Source organism: Dermochelys coriacea, chromosome 17 (assembly GCF_009764565.3).
Source record: "Dermochelys coriacea isolate rDerCor1 chromosome 17, rDerCor1.pri.v4, whole genome shotgun sequence".
Taxonomy (NCBI): Eukaryota; Metazoa; Chordata; order Testudines; family Dermochelyidae; genus Dermochelys; species Dermochelys coriacea.
The window spans coordinates 16,611,881-16,637,351 of NC_050084.1; the positions used below are offsets into that span (position 1 = coordinate 16,611,881).

Below are 25,471 nucleotides of genomic sequence, written 5' to 3' on the forward strand. Positions count from 1 at the left end.
GGATTGGGGCCTTAATTTGGAGCAGTGGGGTACCTTTCAAATACCTATTCTCAAGCAAACAATATATATTCCAAGGCTTGCTTTTGGTTGTCTGTACCCGACTGGGACAGGAACTCTCTCTTGCTTTGAATATTCTTTTTATCTAGCTTCTGGTGCAAAGTGCAAGTACGGGCAGAGGCTCCAAACACACAGAGACTTTGCAGTGATTTTCCTATCACCTAGCACAAGTGGTGTGAATAAGTCACAGACCGATCCTTTGTCCTTATGTCATCTCATAAAGATGGGAGGGTACCACGTGACAGAGCAGGACATCAGAACAACAAGGCTGGTGGGCTAGAGAAACCTATAATAAGCTCAGAAGAAACAGATCCCTCCATGGTTATGATAGTTACTGCCTGTCCTCCAATCAGCACTAAGATGTGGATGAATCACCTTGAAGTCAGGCATTTCATTATGTGTGACTAGTGCCTTGATTGGCAGACTTCCCTTCCCCCCACCCCCTCATTGTGAGACCATCCCCATCAGCTGTTCCATTATAACCTTGCCTTCTAAACACCCTGCTAGATAGGGACTTATCGATCCCCCGTCAGCGATGCGGAAACTGAAAGACAGAAATGAAGTTCTCTTTCCCAACATCATACAGCAGGTCAGTGGCAGAGCCTGGATAGACCCATCGTGTCCCAATTACCAGTCCCCTGGCTTAACCACACAGGAGCCTTCCTCCCTTATGGCTCCCATTGACTTCCACTGAATGAAGGATGCCTTCAGGTGAAGTCCTAGGTCAGGCTATATCCTAATCTCATACTGGCTCTGTCTTTGCCTCTCTACCATGATTGTTTAGCCCTTCCATAGTGGTGACACATGCATGAAGCTCATCAAGCGCCTCTGCATTAGCTACTCCCGGCTGCCAGCACACACCTTCTAGTCCAACTACCCACGCAGAGTGGGGTACTTACAAGTGTCCTCACTTCCATGAGCAGGGAGACAACAGGGTCCTTTACCCAGTGCAGGCAATGCCTCCTCCTCCTCCCCACTCGTGGGACCACCCAGTAATGTGATTGGATTGCTCAGAAAAACAATAAAAGACATGAATAAAAGATGAAGAATCAGATGGCTTTAAAGCCAAGAAGCCCAAGCAAATTATACTACAGGGCAAAATTCAGGTTAGCCTTATGAGGAATACTAGGGACAAAACAGTATAAATAGAATAGCCCAAACCCATACATTGGCATGCTGAGAAGGATGCAGAGCCTCCATGGACTGCAGTTTGTTCTCTAAGACAAGCACTTTTTCCTGCAGTCTTTGGATCTCCTGTTTACTCTGGGCTTCTGTTTTCTGTAGTGTCTCATAGTCCAACATCATCTTCTCAGCCAGAGAAATCTGCTCTTTCAAGAAAGCTATCGCTTGAGTCTGATCTTTATATTCACTTTGTAGCTTCTCCAGTTCATGCACTCTCAGTTCGGCATCTCGGCACTTGTCTTTCATGTCCTGAAGTTCTATAAGGTGCTGGTTTGTTTTAGTTTCCAGTTGCGCTTTCCAGTTGTTGTTACTTTCTTCCACTTCGTTGCTGGCCTCCTGCAGCTTCAGCTTCAGACTTTCTTTCTCCTTTATGTGAACCGCAGTCTCGATATCGTGCTTAGCTTTAAGATTCTCCAGTTCAAGCTGGTGCTCCATCTTTATGCTCTCTACCACGGCCTTCAGTTCTACTATCTCCTTGTGTTGGGTGTCAGGGCCTGTGTTCAGGGTGGCTTTGAGGTCTTCCAGAGATTTCTGATGGTCAGAAGCCAAGGTGTCCAGCTTAGACTTCCAGTTGTCCATCAGCCCCATGTTCTCATTGGTGGCTTGTTGAACTTTGTGTTTCAGGTCAACGATTTCCTGGGAGTATTTTTCATTGACGGCTTTCAGCTTCTCTATCTCCTGTTGGTGCTTCTTCAGGGTCTTTTCGTACTTCTCCTTTAGCTGGCTGCTCTCTTTTTGGTGCTCCTTGCTGGCAGACAGCAGCTGCTCTCGCAGGAGAAGCGCCTCTGACTGCAGACCAAGATTGTGCTCAGGGGTCTCTGCCTGGTGAGAGTTCCTTAGGCATTGTCTCAGCTCCTCCACTTCACCACGCCTGACACTCAGCTCTTCCTCCAGCTGAAGGATTCTAGACTTCTCTGCTACCGTAGTTAACTGAAACAATAAACAAAAAAAAGGACACAAAGTAAGCTCTCACCCTTTCCTTGCTGTCTGCTTCTCTTTAGTAGACATGCTCCAGGGACAGTCAAATCCCAAGCACATTAGCCAGTTTAAAAAGAAAAACAACATCCTCAATCCGATTACAGTTTTTGCACCAGGGTAATTAACAATACTTTCTTGCATCAAGGCCTTTATGCTGATTTTTAATGCATGCTTCCAATTTGAACCATTGGTTTGAATCAGAAACAACATGTCTCTTTGAAACAACTGCTGTAATATTAGCTACTAAAAAGTTACAGGGGTTTATTAAAAATAATGTCCTGAAATCCCATTATATTTCTCAACTGGGCTGTTTGCCAGGTGATGCATACAAAATACTACTGTACACTCAGGAATATGGTAGATATTAAAATCAGGATTGTACATATCATGAACGTTTCCTTTTATTGCTCAGCTCTGAAGAGGCTCTGGCACCTTCACAACTTTATAGTTTACCCTGGTGTAAAAGGAAAAGAAATTTTACACATAGAGTCTTGTTAGAATTTATTAGCAAAGTAAAAATAAGGTAGAATGCTAGAAGATGTAAGATAATAAACTGCTGGCTATGAGTTACACTGCATGACAGGGTTTTGAGTAGCTTCTTGGCTGTCTGAGTTTAATCTTTCTGGCCTGATTTGATTGCTGATCAAGGTAGAGATGGGCACCTTTGAGTACAGAACAACAGACCTGATAAAAGGAAATGTAAAAACAAACAAAAAAACAAGCAAATCTACAACATTTACTCCTTTAGCACCAAAACATAACTGATTCATTCTATTTATTTGTTTAGGCTGAAATTTTTTAAGGCTGCCTAAGGGATCTGGATGCCTGACGCCCACTCATTTTTAATGGGAATGGGGTGCTCAAACCCCTTTCACCAGTTTGGAAGACTCCAGTCTGGCCTTTTGGGTGATCTCTACAGGCTCCCATGCAGTCCTCACAGCTTGGCCGCTACTTATCAGCCGACCCAAAACTCCTGGATGTGAGGGGCTAGCAGAACTCTGATCTCTCCCAGAGGCCCCACCCATGAGGCTCATGGCTGGAGATGATGATCGGCCCCACCATACTATTTAAGCCAGACGGCGGCACAGGGAAGTTGTTCAAGCAACTGGAAGATCTCCTGACTGGCAGCTGCACTGGATCTGACTCGGGTTTGATCCCCAGGTTCTGATCCCAGCTCTGACCCCTGGCTTGGACTCTGGCTCTGACCGCTAGGCCTGATTATCCCTCCTCTGGCCACATCGCAGTCCCGACAGTTTGCTTGTCTTTTTAAAAATCAACTGCTCTCCCCACCACGTAACACCTTCAAGAAAAACCTTCTCCTCACCTGCCCCAAACAAGGCTCCTTAAAGCCCTGATGTATTGCTCCTCTAGACAGCCCTTCCTGCATCCTACAGCCTAACTAACCCAAATGACCAGAGCTGTAGTGCTACAACTTAGGAGCGGTTCCATTTAGACTCTCCAGCCTTATCTTCTATCTCAAATTGCAGCACCCACAATAGAAGGAAGGACGTTTGCAACATTGATTGTCACAGTTATTTCCTACTGTAGTTTAAAGGGACCCCGAAGCAAAATGAACCATGCAAGGTTTAATCGTTGTTATTTATCTGGCGGTGTTAATCGAATGGTGAGTTGTGAAGCACTCATGTCATATGGCGTCATGGGGTTGAGAAGCAAACGCACGTCGGAAAAACGAGTCACCACACAAGAAGCAAAGGCAAAATCATATGGTGCTACTATTTCCAGAAAGGGAGTGCAAATAAAGTAAACAACAAAACGCAAACCATGGACGCCCAAACTCAAACCGAACAACAAAATCCCAAACAAGGCATTGTTGGCATCAATGCAGCTGACAAGCACACTGGTCTGCCGGCAGGGAAAGTGGGGCTGGGATTACCCTGGTGTCCTCTAATTCTCTGAGGAGTTTTTCAGCCTGTGCCTTCTCAAACAGCAGGCTCTGCTCGAGCTCCCGTATGCGGGCATGCTCCAACTGCGTCTGAGTCTGGTCACACATAGGGAAGAAAAAACAACAAACAACAACAACAGGGGAGAGAGCAGAAAACAGAGAGAAAAGGCTGCAACATCATGTTCCGTGTACAAGACAAGGAAAGGTAGTTCACAATGGGAGGAGAATAAAGGTCTGAACAGGCAGGAAAATTCATCCAAACAAATAGGTTACTAAGGGATTTTACATGGTTCTCAGGGTGGCTATTTAAGATACAGTGGAATCCTCTTATAGGGCCCATTTTAGCAAAGCATCCCTATTCAAGAAGGGTGCTTAAGTCCCACTAAAAGTGATGAGACTTAAGCAGGTGCTTATGTGCTTTCCTGCATGGGGGCCATAGTGAGAACACTTCATAACAGAAGAAATCCACCCGAGCACAACGTGCATCAGTACAAGATCTATGCACCAATTAAAGACCATTCACTGTAGGCCTTATGCTCACTCTTAGCAATGTGGACAGTTGGAGGCTGCCTACTGGCAGAGTTGCCTTTTGCAATAAAGAGAGAGTTTCAACTACGACGTAGTTGACTACAAGCAGGTTCCACTGTGCACAGTGTAGTGACAATACCAGAAAATATACATCACGTAAAGCAATGGAGGAAATTTAAGTAAAAACAAAAAAAATGGTATAACTGAGTGCTTTGCATTTGTACAGCATCTATAGCTAAGGATTTCAAAGGATTTTGAGTCTCATAACCCACCCCACATGCCTCAGTTTACTTGGGTAAACTGAGGCACAGAGAGATTAAGTTATTTGCCCAAGTTCAGTGGGTGAGCCAGGATTAGAATCCAGAAGTTTTGATTCAATGTCCCTTGCCCTAACAACTAGAAAACATTCCTCTATCAGTAACAAAATTATTATTTAAGCACATCAGTATTGGCCACTGATATCATGTAAATTCCCTGTGAAGAATGGGGGGTGGAGAATCAACATGCAAACTCTGGCTTTCAAATTTTTAACTTTCAAAAACTTTCATTATTTTTTTCCCCCATTCCCAAGCCTGAATTCATTTGAAATTTTTTTTCTTTACAACCTGAACTGAGATGGAAAAGAATGAATGAGCTTTGGCTCCTTTTCCATGAATGGAGAAAATTTAAGTTTGCACCAATCTGTTTTCTTTTAAAGTCTGGAAAATATTATTAAATATCAGATCAAATATGGTGAAAATCAAGACTGTCAGGTACATGCAATATTATTGTAGCCATGTTGGTCCCAGGATATGAGAAGGAGAAGGTGGGTGAGGTAATCTCTTTTATTGGACCAACTCCTGCTGGTGAAAGAGATAAGCTTTCCAGTTCCACAGAGCTCTTTTTCAGGTCTGGGAAAGATAATCAGAGTGCCACAGCTAAATACAAGGTGCAACCAACTGTTACGTATAAGGAGTTAATACATTGCAAGAAACCGTTCAAAATGAAGCAGGCAGTTCGCACCTTTGCAGTCACAGAACAAAGGAGAGCTAGTAGGTTATAGATTGTTGTAATGAGACATACAACCAGTGTCTCTATCGAGTCGAGGATTTTTGGTGTCTAGCAGAGTTATAAATTTAAGCTTGTAGGCTCATCTTTTGAAGGTGTTGTGCAGGTTTCTTTTCAGGACGAGGCTTGAGAGGTCAGCTATGGAGTGACTGTTCACCCCCTGGTGATAGGGTTTTTTTGTCTTATTACTTTTCTGTGTGAGTTCATTTGAGAGTGTAGTAATTGTCTAGTTTGCTGGGGCATTTGATGTACTGGATGAGGTTCACCACAGATTGTAACAGGCATGTGTAGGACCAATGGATCTTGAAAGGTGTGTTGTGGGGGATATATTCAGGACACTTCAAGTTTTATCAGTCCTATTTGACTCCAGGTGGAGAAGACAAACAATGTCTCTTAAAGACATCTCCAAGCATTGTCAGGCTTGCCAAAGAACCTTAGTGAAGCACAGACATGAGCTGGATATTTGTAAAGGAAATTTGCCTTCTTGTTGAGTGGTTTTTCCCCCAATCTCCACATAGCTCAAAGATGCCTTTCCTAAGAGCTGGACCAGGTTCTGATTTCACTTACAGTGCCGTTAACCTGAATTATTCCATTAACTTCAATGGCATTACTATGAATTTACAGTGGTAACAACTAGCCTAATGTCTCTGACTGAACCTTCAGCTGTATGGACTCACAAAATTATCTCAACTAGGCGTTCAGAATCTTTTCAATGGTAGTAATTTCCCACCCACTTCTGTTCTCCAAAGGGTCAAGTATAAGCGCTCCAAAGGTGGGATCTTTTACTGATCCATTTCACCAACTAGTCCAGGAATCTCGCAAGATTCCTGACACTGATACTTCTGTTTCTGGTTCAACTGGAAATATCACAGAGCAGCTTCCCTTAGCATTCCAGTCATCCTGCTGTTCGTCAAAACTCTGGAAGACCAGAGGCATACGGAAATGAAAAACAGAGGAGAAGTTAAATGAACATTTCCAGACCTCAAATATGTTTTTTTTTTTAACATTAAGATGAACTCACGTCATCTTTTACTTTATACAAACCCTTTCATCCAGCCCTAATTAGACCAGACCAAATTCCGAGACCCATTCAACCCCAAAATTGGAGGAAATTCAGATCCAAACATTATGGCTCAGGTCCAATTTTAACCCTAATTACTACCCACACATTATGAGCTATACAAATAGCTAATTTCTCACTAAAATACATGAGGTATCTCATGAATTCCAGCAGATGATCGCAATAGTGTTTCTTAAGGATTTTAAGGTTTCCTATTACAAGATCATCTATTATAAATAGGCTTTAGCTCTTTCTTGCATTTACCTCCCATTTTCTAAAGGATAAAAGCTATAGCAACATCATGCTGCCTAGAGATGGGCCCGGATCTAAGTCACACTGCATTTTGTGAGATGTTTTGAGCCAAAGTTCACAGATTGTCCCTACATCTATCAGGGAACAAAAATCACAGATCCAAATATCTCCAAATTTTAGACAATTCCAAATCTGGATATGAGCTTTGTGGCTTGCTCCTGTCTTTATGCCTACTAATATTTGGTCAGAGACCTCTAGACTCCACTGAAATACGCTGGATTAAGAGTTCTGGAGGAACAAAATGGGAAGATGATGAATAGAGAGCATCCTTCTTCTCTTCAAAAATGATTAAAAATCTAGAAAACATGATCAATGACGGAAGATTGAAAAAATTGGATTTGTTTAGTCTGGAGAAGAGAAGACTGAGAGGGGACATGATAACAGTTTTCAAGTACATAAAAGGTTGTTACAAGGAAGAGGTGCTTAAACTCTGAGCATAGGACAGGAAGCAATGGGCTTAAATTGCAGCAAGGATGGCTTAGGTTGGACATTAGGAAAAACTTCCAAACTCCAGGGTGGTTAAGCACTGGAATAAATTGCCCAGGGAGGTTGTGCAATCTCTATCATTGCAGATTTTTAAGAGCAGGTGAGACAAACATCTGTCAGGGATGGTCTAGATAACACTTTGTCCCGCCCTGAGTGCAGGGGACTGGACTAGATGACCTCTTGAGGTCCCTTCCAGTCCTATGATTCTTCAGTGGGGATGACTGACATGCACCGTATGACAATCTGGTTTACAGTATTCCTATAGTCCACACACACACACACACACACACACACACACACACACACACACACACACACACGCTATTGTTTGTTACTTATGACATCAGCCCTCTCATCTCTAGCATGCAGAAGCATATAAATGGAGAAAATCTAATCAAATTGTTCTGAAGGTCCCTGTCCTCCCTGCACAAATGAGATCTAGCTAGACAGCCCTGCAGCTTTTATAGCTGCTAAAATTGCAGTCACAGACTACAGGTGGCCAAAAAAACATCTCTAACCTGCACAGAGCTGCACTTGGTCCTGTTATCCTCCTTGATAAAGCACTTTTTGTGCTAGGCCCCTCCTGCCCCCATAAAGCATCTGACCTTGCTCACATCCTTGAATAAAAGCCCAGCCACTGGATACTCAAGTTGAATGAATGTTCAGGAAAGTGCCAGGCTTGCTCATTTGCAGAGAGGGATGCTGCAGTATGTGGACGCAGCGATCCTCTCACAAAGGGATGGGCTGGGATGTCACCTCTGTGCTAGAACGTGGCTGGCTGTAAGCACACCAGTCTGTTTTATAAAATGACCTACACAGATGCCATCAGCGCCACCTACATCACTGAGCGTCTCAGCATTTGGGGTGGGTCAAGCTCTATTTAAAAACCCAACACTGCTGTTATGTACACCTCATAGTCACTGAGTCTAGTGCTTCGGCCTGCTTGGGCAGCAGAGACTCTGAGTTCAGGAGGAATTTCAGGTTAATTCTTCCCCAAGCCCAGAGAACCAAGACACCATTAAGATGATGCTCTTGGGCTCCACGGGGAGGTGATGGCATTTTGCAACCACAGAGCCTCCCGTTGCTTGATTGTACAACGTGGAAGGACCTGGAATCAGCCTTTTAATGAAGAATGAACGCTGGAACTTCCTGAAGGATAAATGTAGCAATCACAACTCCCCAAAGAGAGTCAGCAGGGCAAAGGATGTAGAAAAGTTGGGGTGGGGCAACTGACAATGGGTTACTGGGCTTTTTGCCTCTAGGGTATGTCTACACTGCCATTAAAAATCCGAGGCTGGCCCGTGCCAGCTAACCTGGGCTTGCAGGGCTAGAGCTAAAGGACTGTTTAACTGCAGTGTAGGCATTCGGGCTTGGGCTGGAGCCCAGGCTCTAGGACCCTGCAAGGTGGGAAGATCCCAGACCTTGGGCTGCAGTCCCAGCCTGAACATTTACATTGGAATTCAACAGCCCTGCGAGCCTGAGCCCCGTGGGCCTGGGCCAGCCGTGAGTGTCCAATTGCAGTGTAGATATACCCCAGTTGGCAAGTCCAAAGCTGAACAAGGATGGTAGTGACTGAAAGTAGTAACCACTGGACGCTCTAGGGTGGCTTTACATGAAACGAGCTATGGGTTTCAACACAATTCCTAGGGAACACATGTTCACAGAACAAAAAAGCCCTCTGGCTAGAATGTTCAAAAGCCCCTACGAGATCAAGGAGCACAAGTCCTATTGACTTTCAATGGGGCTGTTGTTTAAGTCATTTAGGTGCTTTTGAAAATCTCAGCCACCATCACATTCAGTCCCTTAGGGTCTGTCTTCACTGCAGAGTTATTAACTCAGATGATCAGCACCTCTCAGCTCGGGTGCGAGCAGCCCCACTGCAAAGCCCTGCCTGAGTTACCTTGCCCTCACTGGCACTGCACATCACCACACATGTCATTAGGACTTCTGGGGGCACATCCCATGATTCTTTGTGCCATTCCATGATTCTGTCCCGGTGAATTGTGGGGGAACTCATCTGTCCTTCTGGGCGCACAGGGGAAGTGTGGGAAGGAAGTGGTGGGTTACCAGCCTGAGTGAAAAACCTCATTAGGGCTTTAGCTTATCACCCCACCTGGGCAGGTAGCCTGGGCTGACAGCACTAAACTTGGGTGTGAGGGTCTGATGTGTAAATGATGGGGTGGAAGGGTAGGAGCAACACTTGAGTAAAAACCCAAGTTAACTCCGCAGTGAAGACCTATCCCAAGGGGTCATTCTCAGGAGAGAGACCAAAGTCTGAGTAAACTGTAGCGAATGAATTACCCTGTTGCTCCGAGAGGTGATTTCCACCAGGCACAGATGGAAAAGCTCAACACTGATAGGGAGCGCCACACAGGGGTATGTGTGTGTAAAAGATAAAAACCACATCCTGTTTTATTTTTCTTACTCGCAATTGCTTCACCTGCAGAATAACCCAACCGTACATCATTTATTAATGTCCAGGAACCAAATATCACTGAGGCACTTTGCCCTCAACTGTCTGTCATCTTGTGAAAATGAAATAAACACCTTCCAAAAGCCTCGTTCCATTGCAATTATCCCCTGACTGGTTTTAAACCCGGAACTGAGGGGTTCTGTAGGCACAGCTCACTGCACTAGAAAAGCTTTAGCAAAGCACTCCACACAGTATTGATTTGCACCTTTCCAGCCCCCCACTCTGCTGCTCTGCCTTCTCCTCCCAATAAAAAGCAGAGATTTATTCTTAAGGGTGGTCAACACAATTCTGTGTCTCTAATGTCCGGAAAAACACACGCACCCCTGGACCCGCCTAGTTCATTGATTTGCCTTCTCTGTCCTCGTATCGATTTACTGCTGAACTACTGATTGCTGAAGCAGCTCCCTCGACATGCCTGGCTGACTTAACTAGCCTAATTCTAGAGCCTAGGGAAAGGGGAAGGGGAGATTTTGGATGCTGCTTTGCCTTTATGGAAAGGAACCTTGCCTTTCGGAAAGATCACTCTTCCTTACTCCTCCTGCAAGGGAATCCTTGCCTGAACTGGAACCTGAGACAGAAGGTCACCTCCCAATGCTGATCGCTTTTGTACAAAGTTGGCTGCAGTGCCACTGTGCAGAAAAACCCCTACGCCTTCCAAAAAAAGAGGCACTGCAATGTCAAACCTGTCAAACTACAACTGCCTGTACTTGTGAGAGGAGGACTCCACAGAAAAGTCCTGGTGGATGAAGGCCTAAATAAGAATGTGTGGCGTTGTACCCAGAAGGGAGCTGGGATATGGGATCATACACCTTACTGAACCTGCTCGTAATGAGAGATAGGCCAGGGACAGTGGTTGTACAGTGGGAAAAGGTATGCTCGAATGCAGTAACATACACAATTTAATTAACATGGGTTTTTAACATGACTTAGGACAAAGTCAGGTTTAAAAACCATGCAAGCTGGTCGTGGTTAATCCTAAGTGGATCTCTAGAAATAACAATGACCAGTTAACACCTTGTGGGAAATTTTTCACAATTCAGTCTATATTCTTCACTATCAATGCCTTTCTGTAATAAGTAATCAATCAGCCCTGCACAGCAATGACTAACACATCCTGGTCACAGAGCTGAGCAAAAGGCAGCAGAAATTGTTAAAGGAAAGTTTCAAATGCAATTGCAGACAATACATTACAACAAGTGCGCTGCAAATTACCTCCAGATCCCCTTTGGTAATGGATTCTTCCTCCACTCGGAACTGCAAGTCCTCCACTTTCCTGTGGAGGTGGGGGGAGAAAAGCCAAAATCAGTAATGCCAGGATTAAAATTTTATCACTAAGTAGCTGCCACAAAATGCTCCTGCAAAACAAAAGGATAAGAGGAGTGGGATATGGATAAATCATATACGCAAACTACTCAGCAGAAGCTAAGCACTCCCTGTGGAAGGCAGTTTATTAGCATAACTCATGCAAAGCAGACACTCCTCTTTCTGCAATGTGCCGTACCACACTCCTCCAGTGAGCATGGCTGCTGTACAGCTCCGTATGGATACTGGAGGTCTTAGCTTTTGACTTTAATCCATTAGCACCATCGAACTGAGCAAGGTTTCTCTGCCAGCTATTCACTGATGCATTTCACAGGCAAGCTTTGGGAAACCACAGTGCCAAGGGCTGAAGGGTTCATTGCCAGATATTCATGGACAATCAGGGCTTTTCCCTTCATGGGTGATTAGGGGCAGTGTTTCATGTCCCCATGTTGTGGGAATGATGAACCAGGCTGACAGAAAAGAAATCTTCACAAGAGAGACTAATGCTGTATAGGCATCTCTCTCTCGTGCTCTCTCATACACATAGGCAACTCCACTACAAAAATAAAACCCACTAATGATACAATTGCAATTCAACCTTCTTTGTTCTTTTATCAGATTTTTTTTTAAACAATAAACTTGAGCGGTGGATGTTGCTGTGGGAACCAGATGGACTCGGTGATTCTCTGTCCTGGATAAAAATAGCTCTGTCTGTGTATATCAAGCTTTAAAAACAAGCTTCCTTGTCTAAACCTCTTCTAATTAGAGGAGGCATCTGTTGTTGCTTAGGCAAGAACTCGGCTGTCTCGGGTTAAACAATCTCCTGCTTCTTGTAGCGTGGAAAAGGGAGCTGGGAAAGTGTGGGAGTCCTGGGCGTGAAGGAACATCTTCAGACGGGGCATCTTTCAAATAAAAAGGGAGAGAGAGTCACTGTTTTCCTTTTAACTACCAAACACACAGCCCAGGGAAATGTCTTTATACTCCCACCATCAGCAGAAGGCTTTTTGTAAATGGAGTCCTTGGATCACTTGGCTGACTAGAGCAAATCTTCTTTCTCAGCAACACACGTCTCATATGCTAGCACATGTACACGGAAGGTGCTGTCTAAAGGATCTGAGATTTGGGGGGAAGGCACATGTGACAGGGACAGTACCTGATGCTTGGTAAACAAGGTTTAACTCCAACTCAGCTTTCCCCTCCCTTCCCGCAGATGCCTTTAAGAACATCACCTTGCAAAGCAGAGCGGGAAAGGAAAGGTCTTTGGGGAAGGTCGGATCCATAACTAGAGTTTTAGGACTGGGATGAACCCCATGCCAGGAGTGTTTCTCTTTCCTTTCTGATGACAGAATAATAAGAATGCAAAAAATATGTTAACTCTGATATTTCAGAGGAAGGCTTTGCTGACAGCCCGATTTGTTTAAAATGCTTCAATCCCACCACCTTCAAGAATTAGTTAGAGCATACTCAGTGCCATAAATGACTATGGTCATTGTCAGGGCACAATCCAGAAGCGATTTGTGATTCATTCTCCTTTCGACTGTTCTCTCTCGGTGAGCTTAATCCAGCCTCACTGCCCCCACGGGGTTCGTCTTGTAATGGTTTGTCTCCAAAAACACACTGGAGAAGACAAAAGATGCTGGCAACATAATACAGCATCCTGCTGTCGCCCTCTGTGCTTCCAAGGGGACAGCCGGCTCAGGTTGCCCCTCCCCTCCCCACAGTGGACGGCTCTCAAAGCCCTGCAGTATCGAGTTGCTATTAGAAATATTGGCAGAGTCTTACCCCTTGTCTCTTGCCAAGCTCAAGAAACTAAAAGTCACACGCTGCTAATTCTCAGTCACTGACAGGACCCTGTAGAAGATTTGCCGTTTCCAGATAACTCTGCAAGGGAACCTGTCTGTGCCCTCCTTAGCACATCACCTCTGTGCAGTACCATGGACAGCCTCATCACCAGCCCTCTAAAGGAAGACACCCTGTTCCCAATACTGACCTACTGAAAAGACATGGTCCACCCAGCACTGAACTGGATAGTCTCATTACGCCAGGGTGCAATGTTCTGTTAGGTGTACTAGGTCTCAGACAGCACACCCTCAACTGGTCCATCTTCCACCAAAGATACCTGGTGGACCAAATGTCTCCTTGAATACTTTTTTCCTTCAGGCTAATACCTCTCGCACCCATCCCGTGTCCGTGTAAGGGCTCTGGCACCCGCAGCGCTCTAACTTCACTGGCTGGTGGGAGAGCGAAAACCTTTTGTAAAGTATTGTTAATAATCCATTTGTTGCTGCTTTCCATGCACCCTGAGTCCAGCCAGTGAACCCGGCAAATATTTTTTGAAGTGCTGGTGTCCTGCTGAATACTGAATAACGTAATCTTGGGAATGTCGGAGCTTCAGCTGATAGCGTGTTTTATCCTAAGTACCACCTGTATTAAACAGCCACAACGTGGTTCTAATCACACTAATATTTTTGGACAAGAACCAGAATGACCATTCTCCTAAGTGCGAAGTTTCCCATATCCTTATCTGTCCAGGAAAGGGACTGGCCAGGAATAAATGGAAGCTGGGAATTAGAAGAAGGTTTGTACCCATTATAAGAGTGAGGTTCGGGAACAGCCTCCCAACAGGGGTAGTGGGGGAAACAACCCAATCCATTTAAAAATGGAGCGTGATACATTTACGAACGGGATTGTATGACAGGATGACTGCGATGGCCAGGGACTGGACTCAATGACCCAGCAGGGCCCTTCCCGTCCGATGTTCCTAGATTACTTTCCTCTTCAGATTTCTTTAAATTCAAAGCAGCAATTGAGCTGATTTGGCTGATGACACTTAATGCAGGAAGGCACAGGTGTTTTGGACGCAACAGGGAGATACAAGTAATGATCCCATCTCAAGTCTCTTCTAAACATTGCTAGGTAAAGGAGCTAGAAACCCTAGCCTACCAAACACTGCCTTTCTATTGTGATTAGCTTTAGCACTTCAGCTACCTTATTGGATAATCCTCACTGACAGAAGGCCTGAATGGTTTGATATGTTAACTACAGTCAGCTCAGCACAACTAATTTCCATTGCCATCTACTTCACTCACATTGTTCATCTGTTTCCCAGGTCTTCACACTACCTACTCACTGCCCACACAAAGAACAATGCCAATGCCAACTAAAGCCCAATGCATTTTACATGCATTGAAATCAGGGAGCCAAGCAGCTCCCCGAGTCCAGGATACGTTCTGAAAAGCTCTATGTAAGAGCTAGGCATCATCATCTAAGGCAAGGAAAACACACCACTGAAATACCATGGCCTGTCTCCCCACTTCCTCCAACTTACCATGTTGCTATATTACCTCTGCTATTTTTGCACATTTCCTAGTTCCACCCCATTCCCCCTTTACTACGTTACCTTTTCTCCTCTTCCAGTTGGTTCAGCAGCTCCACCTTTTCCTTCTGCACCCCATCTACCAGGGTCCGCACTCGCTGGAGATTCGCCTCCGCCTCTGTGACATACTGTAACAAAAGGAAATCCCACACCACAGCCAGCCAGTTACATTTGCAATACACAGTTGTTAAAGGCTTAATAGGGGACTGAACTGGATAGCTCAGGGGTTAGTAGATGATCTGTATGGAGGCTTTCATCTCTAGGGAACAGATTTTCCAGCAAACTCAGCACATAGGAGGCTGCCGGGTACCGTGCCCTTTTGAAAACCTGACTCTAGATATCCATTCTGAGCACGTGAAACCTGGCCTGGAGCTCTTTTGAAAATCTGGCCCTAGGTCACCAAATCAAACCCAGCCCTGGCTGGCGGTAAATAGAGCTGGGTGAACAATTTATCTGATAGTTTTAGCCCTTTTTTCTGCTCCTTAGCTAGCTATGAAGAGACTGATTTTTATGAATCAATTTGTTACTGGCAATTGTTTGATGAACGCTTTATGCAAACAGTTCTCAAGCTCTGTGGGCTGTCTGACTGGTACGTGGTATCGTTTCTGCTTCCTGAGTGGACAATGGAAGTTTTATAAATGTGAATAGCCAGTGCCCAGAGTAAACACTCCTGTCCACGTGGGAATAAGAGTTTATGCATTTACAGCACTTCCCCATATACAATTTAATGTGAACAAAACCTCATATGCACAAATGCTTGTGACAAAGGGGAGTGAACATGTTTAACTTTTGTGCAAATGTCCTTGCACAATTTTCCTGACTCTTCACCCAGTGCTAGTAGTGACCAAACATTACTCACAGCTGGGGGCTATTCATTTAGTTCAGTACCTGGTGGCACTGCAAGAAACACTGGGATACAATCCCTGATTGGCAGCCTCGGCAGTGAGACCGTGGAGCGAATGGAACCAAGGAGAATGAATTCCCCTTTCACCAGCAGATGGGCTCCTGACCCTTCAGTCTTCACCACTAGTGATCAGGCATTATTGATTAGAGAGACGCTTACAGGAATACTTTGTGCGCTGTCTCTCCATGCTTCCCACCCTGAATGTGGAGACAGCAGAGCAGAAGGCAAAAATCAGTGCTGGGAAAACCCCTGGTTGTACCATTTGGGCAGCTGTCTGGCTGCTTTGCTCACGAAGGCAACACAAAATGGCCTACGTTGGGAGCGAGAATCTAGACACCAATGTGGGCAACGCCGTGAAATCTCCTGGAATGGACACAGTTATACCAGTATGAAAGGTGAATACCTCAATGTCTTCACCTGCTCCAAATCCAGATTCTATCTGATGGCAAATGTGGGAGGGATAGCTCAGTGGTTTGAGCATTGGCCTGCTAAACCCAGGGTTGTGAGTTCAATCCTTGAGGGGGCCATTTAGGAATCTGGGGCAAAAATTGGGGACTGGTCCTGCTTTGAGCAGGGGGTTGGACTAGATGACCTCCTTAGGTCCCTTCCAATCTGATATTCTATGAAGTTGTAGAGGCTTCAGTTTCATGGGCCAAGCTGCCAATATGCAATTGGCCTGAACACCCGCCAGCAGATGAGCTTAAAGCTAAGGATGGAGCCCGAAGCAGGGGAGGTCTGAGATAGTACAAGGGGTTTTGGCCCTGCCTTTGCCACATGCTTTACCTGCTCATGTTGGGCCTTCAGGATGGCAATTTCCTTCTCCACCTCACAGATGTGGCTGGTGGCCTTGGCAACCTCCGCTCTCTCCAAATCTCGCTCTGCCAGCAGCTGCTCAATGTGCTGCTGCTTTTCCTTCAGTGCCTCCTGCAGGGCGGTCGTGCCGGAGATCTTCCGGGCATAGCGAGAGGAGGTCTCCGTCAGCTAGAAAGAACAGTTAAGATGTGAAGGGTCTGTCGCTGTGCTCTTCCCCCCCCCATGCAGATGGCGTTCAACAGCCAGAGCGATTGCGCACACGCATGCACACACACACAGAGTGCCCCTTTAGAGCTGAAGTGCAGCTCAATCCACTGATCCGGTAGCCCCCAGACCCTGCGCTGCCTGGAGCTGGGAATTCATGGCCTAGTTGGAAGGGATGGGGGTGAGGTTCCTAGTCGGAATGAGACTGCAGACTGGATAGCTCTTCTAGGCAGTGAGGGGAAGGGAATTCTCCAGGAACAGGGCTTAGGGGGTGGGATGGGTGCTGTGAAGATCACAATTTGAACTTAAAGAACAATTTGAACTTTTAAAGAACACCTGCTTTCTCTTCACAAATAGGTTTTATTTATGACAGTTTATGAAGAAACTCCCAAACGAAATGAGCTCAGCTGCCGGGGCTGTTCTTCACTGGACGGCAAGAATGGGAAAGTCGGATCCACTCCCCATAGCGGACATTTGTTTGTCCCTCTCTACTACAGCCCAGATGATAGTGGTCAACATTGATCGCCCTGTATAGCTAGAGCTGTTAATAATAATATTTTGCATTCCCACAGTGCCTGGCTTCTCAAGGGAACCCCAAAGCTTTATACACACAATTCGTAGGAATTCTTTCCCACAACAACAAAACGTGGCCATCTCTGAAGCGGGAAGGAAGCAGCTGTTAAATACTGCAGGGCAATGCTGTGCAACCACTTAGGACCGGAAATGAAAAATATCACAATCTAGGTGGAATTTTAGGAAGGCAGAATATCATCATCCATGGACGTGACTTCACAGTCAGTGCCCCTCCCTCTGCAAATAGTGTCATGGGATCTTTTAGGACCCCAAATGCTCAGGGAGTCTGTTATACCTCCATCCAAGGGGGCAGGAAGGAAGCTAAGATTAGTCACAGTCTCCCCCGCACTTCCCATTTCTCAGCTGACTGTGCAGTAATAGCTGTACCAATGCACCTGCTCACATGCTCAATACGAGCCCTACCACTTTGCAGAGTCACAGCAGGAGAGATCTAGGTCCGAACTGCACAGTGCATGAAAAGGTTCTCACCAATCCGCTCCGGCTGGGTCTGCCGCCGACGGAGGAGGCCACGGAGCTGACAGAGCTGATGGACGAGCTACTGGGGCTGTGAGTTAAGGCTGACACTCCCATGGCCATCCGTTTGCTCTTCTTTGCTTTAGCAGGGCTGGTGGATGGGAATCCAATCCGGATCACCTTGTGAATGGGAGCGAAGAGGCCAAATTTGGGGGGGCACTGAAAATACCTGGAGCAGGAGAAAGAGAGAATGTCAGAAAGGGTATTGTCCCCACCTATACCACCCCCCACACTGGGCAACACCCAGACAGAGCTGGGAGTCCAACCAAAGATTCCCAACTTCTGGAAAACATTCTATGGCCTGTGTATACAGGAGGTCAGATTAGATGATCATAGTGCAGAGACTCTGAATCTGGAATTAAGGGGGATTTAACAGTCTCCTTGCCAACACTGTGGCCTACTGTGACTCCATGCGTAGAACATGTGAGAGTGTTCCCCTTTTCCGGTGTTTTGGGGGAGGCAGTTAAGGGTCCACCCTCTGGAAGGATAGGCCCAAAATATAGGTTTGCTTAAATAAAATAAATGCTTTCACAGGAACGACTATATCCAAAAGCAAAATATAAACCCCATTTGCAGCAACATACATATTATATTATAGCATATTTTTAATGTCAATGAGAATAGGGTGGAGAGTTGTTGTGTTTTTAGTTTTAAACATTCATCTTTGAGTGTTTGTAACCCTGACACAGCTTGAAGTAAATCAGTAATGATTCCAGTTCAAACAGGAATTCTTATGGGGAAGGACTCTGGCATGTGTTATGCAGGAAGTTGGACTAGACGATCATAGCGGCTCTTCTGGCTTTGCAATCTATGAAAGTGACATTGACCAGTCAGATTTCACTGTGCACACTCAGTGAGTAAGGACCAAAAAAAAACAAAAACAAAAAAACAAAACAACCAAAAAAAAACAAACCACCAAGCATCACAGCAGATGGGAACTACGGGATGGGGCCAAATTCTGATTTCTATTGCGGCCCCTTTATACCAACCTGACACTGCAAAGGAGCCGTAAGGTGAAAGTAAATTAAATTCATGTCCACACTAAGGCCCCTTTGTACTTCCAGAGCATGGAAAGGAGCTTTAGTGCAAATGAGAAGAGGCCTTTGAATTTCATCATCCTCCCTGAGCAATGTAGGGTTTTATTAGTCACATGGGTAAAGACATTTTGGTTTTGCTAGTCTGTTTAACCAGACTATGTACCCTTAAAAAAAAAAAAAAAAAAAAAAAAAAAAAAAAAAAAAAAAAAAAAAGAGGAGGAAAGGAAAGATGAGTGCTGTGGACTTGGTTAACGTGACACCATCCACAGCTCTCTTTTCTGCCTGGTACAGCACTCCAGTTCAGCACTGTTTGGTGATGACAGAGGTTTGACATATGGGGAGGCGGAAGGAGGAGAAGATAGGACATTTTTTAAAGAACGAGATAGAGGTGACCTTCCTGCAGTATATAGCCAGGAGCAGGGTGACTTGTGCAGGATCCCAGATGGGTGTGTCAAAAACCCTCTCTACTCACGCTGTCATCAGAGAAAGGCACCGGCTCTCCTTCCCCCTGCTCCAGATGCCTCGCACCTGCCTATTCAGAACTGATCAAACCCAGAAAAGAAAACTACTTGCTTTCAGTTCACAGCAAATGGGAGCATATTGGGCTGGGCCTACAAAATAATTTCCCTTGCCCCCTGCTTCAAACCCAACTCCTGTCCACTGAGATGATTCCACAAATCAATCCAAAGCTTCCTGCACTCTTAGCTCTGTCAGCCAGGGCAGTGCCAAGACTCCACACATATAAACACCGGAAGAGCATGGGCATCCCTCCAGGTGCTCTTTGGCTTGGGTTAGAATGAGGCAGCATTGCAGAGGTACATTTGGTGGGAGGAAGCTAAGCGCCAACCTCTGGAGTCCCAGGATGGGCTTGACTGGTTGCGAGCACTAAACCAGCCCTGTATGGAGGACGGTAGGATTGATAAGAAAGGCTGTGGGGACTCTGTAAGGGGGCCCCGAAGAGGGAGAACAGGAGGGAGGCTGCTGCTAAGGAACTCTGGCCAGAGGGGATGGCTCAGGAAGCAACTGCCCTATTATACTTCCCAATCAAAAAACCAGGATTGAAAACTCCAGCAGAAAGGGCTGTCTCTGTCTCATCACTGACTCTCCAGGTGGGGCTACTGGAGGCAAGGAAGACAAAGGAAAAGAGAAGACAAGAAGGTGATTTTGACGTAGACAAATGAAGAAGGAAAATACCAAAATAAGAGCCACAAGGGAGACAAGGGGATGGGCACCTTCAGGTGTGATTCCATTTCTGCAGTTAGAATAGAAATCATAGAATATCAGAGTTGGAAGGGACCTCAGGAGGTCATCTAGTCCAACCCCCTGCTCAAAGCAGGACCAATCCCCAATTTTTGTCCCAGATCCCTAAATGGCCCCTCAAGGATTGAACTTACAACCCTGGGTTTAGCAGGCCAATGCTCAAACCATGTTACTTCAAGTCTGGAAGCAGGACCCTGGGCTGATCCTGCTGCTGGCGAGAGATTAAGGCAAGTCTCACTTGGGAGCCCCATTCCGCACATGGGTGCCAGAAACCCATATTGCCAGAAACTTGGGGCTTCTTTGGAGCACAGGTTGATCTGCTCAAGCCATGGTTAAGCTGTCACTGGTCTGCTGCAGTTCAGCAATTGAAATCAGAGAGCCTCTGTGTGTCACATCCTCTGGTGCAGTGTGGTAGCCAAGGGAGACGATACAGTCTGGTTTGGGAGTTGTCTCCTAATGCTGAAAATTAACCATTTGCAGGAAACGGAGTAAAACCTACGCCACCTGTACATAAAATAGTGACTAATGAATAATGATTAACAATTAATACACAAGATCAATATGGATACTAATAAAGAAAAGGAGTACTTTTGGCACCTTAGAGACTAACAAATTTATTTGAGCATAAGCTTTCGTGAGCTACAGCTCACTTCATCGGATAGTGAGCTGTAGCTCACGAAAGCTTATGCTCAAATAAATTTGTTAGTCTCTAAGGTGCCACAAGTACTCCTTTTCTTTTTTTGCAAATACAGACTAACACGGCTGCTACTCTGAAACATGGATACTAATATTAACCAAGTATTAGCTTTACTGACACACGACGTCAGCATTCTCCAGATGTGAGAAGCGGTTCCAAAATCACCTTCTGTTTGTGAATTGGCTTGTAAACGCTGGCAGCAGCATGTGTGTCTGTCACAGGCTGATTCCATGTATATGGGAGGCCGTAGAACAGCCTGTTCTCCATCCAGAGGAGAAAATGATTCATGTGCAAGCATCTGTTCAAGCCCAATCTTTTCAAAACAACTTCAAAAACAACCCACTACTCATGTCTTCTGCTGGCTGCCATGCAGGCCCTGGGCCTTGGAAAAGATCACTGCTTGCTGACCTCATTGCAGATTGGGGAACCAAGTTGGAAAAGCAACGTGGCTTCTGCAAACTAGCCAAAGTCCTGCTCAGCATCACGCTGTTATAATAAGCTATGCATGGGAGGGCTGATAATAGACTACAGAGCCCACCATCACTAGTCTGCTAGCTTGGTTTCGGTCCAAACTGGTAGTGACCGCAAGTCACTATTAAAGGATGTCTGACTTGTAAAGGATGAAGTGAGCTGTAGCTCACGAAAGCTTATGCTCAAATAAATTTGTTAGTCTCTACGGTGCCACAAGTACTCCTTTTCTTTTTGCAAATACAGACTAACACAGCTGCTACTCTGAAACTTGTAAAGGGTTGTAGCTGGAACGCCATCTTTCTTCTTTTAGTAAAAATAATACCCAGCTCTTGCACAGTACTTTCCCCCAGTAGATCTCAGAGGACTTCACAAGGAGGTAATAACATAATCCTCCTTTTACAGATGGGGAAACTGAGGCACAGAAAGATGAAACGACTTGAACCTAGTGCCTTTGGCTTCCAAAATAGAGATCTCTGCCACGTGAGCCTAAGGAGTAACTCCCTTTACTGACAGCACTAGTAGGTTCTTAGTCCTCATTAATGAAAGAGAGTGCACCGGGAAAAAGGGGAAGAAATGGAGACTATGAAAATTGCTAATGGAAATAAGAATGTGAGTAAAGGTAACTGAGGGTCACAGAATAGTGAGGGTGGAAAAGAGAAGCAGGTAAAGACAAATACAAATGCTGGTGAATGAATGGACTGTCAGGTTGCTTCCCGGATGGCAAATAATTGGCCAGGTTCGTCTCTCAGATATACCAGTATAAATCACAAGCAGTTCCTGTCAGGTCAGTGGGTTACACGAGTGCGAATACTGGTGTAAGACAGAAGAGAGGCAGGCACAGTGTAGCAATACTCTGCCCTTCCATGGTGCTGCACACGCTACATGCTGGGCCCTTGTGCGGCAGCTTCCGTCTGGGAATTGCTTTGTGAATACTGGGTACGCGCCCAGTAGCCCTGCGCAGCAGCAAGGGCAGTGTTGTCAGTGCGGGCATTCATCCCCAGTGCATGGACAGTGCCCTTCACCAGGGGACGACAACTCTAAACTCTGTGCTCCACCCCGGTGCACTGGCCCTGCCCTTCCCCCAGCTAACCAGCACCACCCCGTCACGCCACCTGGGACAGGCCTGGAGTTTCATCCCTGACCCTGCAGCACTTGCAGCTGTGCCAGAATCACCCCATTCGCAATGTTTAACAGCTGCCACCATGGCTTTGTCGCTCAGGTGAGGCAGCCAGAGCCAAGTGCCAGGCACCAAGCACCCTTTGTGCACTCCTACAGCACCCCCAAGCATTTCCACTGGTTTTTCCCATCTCCCCAGAGTGCCACTCTCTCAGGTTTTGCTCTTCCAGCAGTGGCAGATTTCAAAAGATGGCAGCACCACCCCTTCATCTCCACCCCCTGCCAGTCTACCGTCTCCAGCTTCCCAGGGACAATGGCCTTCTTTGGAGACCGCTATGTGGTGCTGTCACATGTACGATCAGCGATCAGCGTCAGCCATGCTAACATATCACCCAAAGACCAATAGAAATTCACCCAGCAATGGCCTGAAAAACAAACCAGGATGAGAGTCTCAGTCACTAGATGGCAACAGATAGCTAAGCCAAAGCATGCGTTCTTCTCCCCTTGCTTGTGTCCGAGGACTTTGGGATTTTGCTGGGACAAGCATGGTGCATTAAAAACAACGCCACGACAGGTCAATGTTGGGGACAGGGAGTCTGGCAGGTGCCGAGTGCCGGCGCAGGGGATCCTTTGTGCTCCAGCAGCAAAACAAAAGGTGTGTGTTTTAGCAAGACGGCTTTCCTCCAAAGGCTTCATTGAACAGCTCACAGCTCTCGGCGGCTTTAACAGCTCAACCATAGAGGATTGTGACATACAGAAAAGCAGAGGTCGGCTTGGGCTAGAAGGGTCAACTGAGATAACGCTGCCAAACCTGCAGTCAGAACACGGGAGGGAGGGAGACCCACTCCAGTGGGTGCCGGTTGAACTGTTAGCCAAAGGTTTGATGCTGATGTGCCAGTGCTGTACGGGGGGCTACATTGTTCTGCTTAAGAACTCTGTGGTTTGCTTGAGTCCCATGAGACCTGCCCCTATATTATAGCACAGTACAGATTTCCCCCTCCCTCCTCCTGTTTAAACTGAAAAATTCCACCCATTAGCCCCTTAATTCACTCCTGTGAGCTATTCACCACACCTGACAGCATGGCACAGGGTTTGGGGCAAGTGACGAGGGAGAAAGTCTTGCGGCCAGGAGAGCTCGGGGACAGGCTTTGCCGGGGGCCTCCTACTTACCTGAACCACCCCTGATCCCAGCATGATGGTGTTAGAGCAGAAAGGTGAATTCCTCCTCGTAGCAAGGCTAACCTGACAACGAGCAGGAAGCTGGATGCAGAACCAAGTTTCTCGTGGGAAGTGGTGCCAGAGGTAGTACTGGATCTCAGTAGCAGAATCCCAGAGCCCTACGCTCAATACATCCCTCCCTTACCTTTTCCGTCCACACAGAAAACAAGTTATTTTGGGGCGTTCTGAAGATAAAAACCTGCAGCTACTTTATCACTGAGTGATGGAGAGCAGCAACCTGGCTGGATTCATTCCATAGCTTATCCTACAGCATCCTCCCTTCCTTTCTCTCCTTCACCTGAGGATGCTGCTGGAAACCAGGGAGTCTCCGCTTCCAGTCATTTGCTGGTTTATTGCGATGCCTTCATGCTGGTATGGGACAATACATAGCCCTTCCTATTTCAAATAAAGACTCATGGCCAGCAGGCACACAGGCTGGTAGAAACGAATGACACTGCTGCAGAAACTGGGACCTATTGAGTAATTGATAGTTCCATGCTACTTTTGAAGTTACACTAGCCTCTGCCATAGCTGGGTTTCCAGAGGAAGCCCTGAAGCAGTAATAATGTTTCATGGTACTGTTGCTAGCTCATGTACCTTATTTACTAACCAAAATCAGACTGCCTTTGGTCACTTATTTAAAGCCATAAAGATTTATAGGACTCTGCACAACACTTGAAAAATTAGAGTGAACACCAAGGATCAATTAACCATTTCAGAGACTAGGAGAACCCACCGAAACATTGATCCAAACCCTGACCTTTATCAGGTTTAAAAGGATTGAGAACTTTCCCTACCACTATTCCCATGAATGGACCTGCCGAAGCATCTGGAGCGTCTGTTCCAATGGTATTTCCACACAAGTCAAGCATAAGCTGCAGAACTCAGATCCAAAACTTCACCAAAGTTCAGGATAACTCAAGATCTGAGGTTTTGGGTCATAGTTTGCAGCAAGAAGTTTCATCAGCTCTCCTGCCCAGTTTCGCAGACCCAGAAGTTGGAGATAGTTTGCAAGAGCACACTTCCTTTCTGATGTCCAGTGCCAAACTGATCCGTTCGACTTTCACAGCTTTGCCCTTCACCAGCAGACAGATGCCTGCTAAAAGCTACACTGCTGTAGAAGGCACTGAATGGAATCAGGGGTTGTAAGTTCAGTCTGCAAACAGATGTCATGCTTAAGAATCACTACAAGCCTGGAGCAATAACTTAATTAACTATTCATTCAGGGCTCATTAAAAGCCTCACCTCCAGAAAGAAGAGATGCCCAGCATGCTGAGATGATCTCATGTCCTTACTATGTAGGAAGTGGAAAGGGTGAATTATACACAGATTAGGGAATTATACATATTGTACATAGACTAGGGAAAGTGAAGGATTCATGAAGGAAACGTCTGATGGTGAGTGGTCTTAAAGTCAGAGAATCACAGAAACCAGAAGTGGGAAAATACCCAACAACTGATCTCCTCTTTAAAATAAATAAACAAACAAACTTTTCTCTAAAAACTTTTAAAAAGTTTAAAAATACTCCAGTGATGGGACTTCTACCACTTCCCTGGGGAAACTACTTCACAGTCTAAAGACCTCGCTGTTAGAATATTTCCCCCCCACAATATACTGTCTAGATGCCCCCTGCTTAAATTCATAGCATAAGTTCTAGCTCTGCCTCCTTTGACCACCCTAAGCAGCTAGCTTTTGGACTCCACATTATATTGGTAGGTGTCGGGCATCCTTTCAGACCCCAACTTGGAGCACAGCGAGTGTATACAGTACCTTGTACCAGCGACTGCCCCATCATTCTTCCCTAGAGGTTCATCAAGTTCCACTCCACACCATTCTCCTTTGGCAAAATCTGTCTCTCCCACATAGCGCACAACTCCCGTTTTCGTCCCGCCAACCTGTTGGTTATCAAAACGCTGGAGGTCAGAAGCAGAAGCACCAGC

At 45.9% G+C, this 25,471-nt stretch overlaps 1 protein-coding gene across 13 annotated transcripts in view; it reads right to left on the reverse strand.

Moving 5' to 3' along the window:
- CLIP2 (CAP-Gly domain containing linker protein 2) overlaps positions 1 to 25,471 on the reverse strand; it is a 149,548-nt gene that overhangs the window by 26,746 nt on the left and 97,331 nt on the right. For 10 of the 13 annotated variants that reach the window (XM_043499382.1, XM_043499380.1, XM_043499383.1 and 7 more), the window contains 6 exons: positions 25,302 to 25,426; positions 17,688 to 17,901; positions 16,392 to 16,589; positions 14,729 to 14,832; positions 11,239 to 11,299; positions 1,225 to 2,169 (listed from right to left, as the gene is read on the reverse strand). In XM_043499382.1, coding sequence (XP_043355317.1) covers positions 1,225 to 2,169; positions 11,239 to 11,299; positions 14,729 to 14,832; positions 16,392 to 16,589; positions 17,688 to 17,901; positions 25,302 to 25,426 — 1,647 coding nt within the window. Of the gene's footprint in view, positions 1 to 1,224; positions 2,170 to 4,111; positions 4,217 to 11,238; positions 11,300 to 14,728; positions 14,833 to 16,391; positions 16,590 to 17,687; positions 17,902 to 25,301; positions 25,427 to 25,471 lie in introns of all 13 variants that reach the window. The other 3 variants (XM_043499379.1, XM_038375930.2, XM_038375929.2) reach the window with 1 other exon arrangement.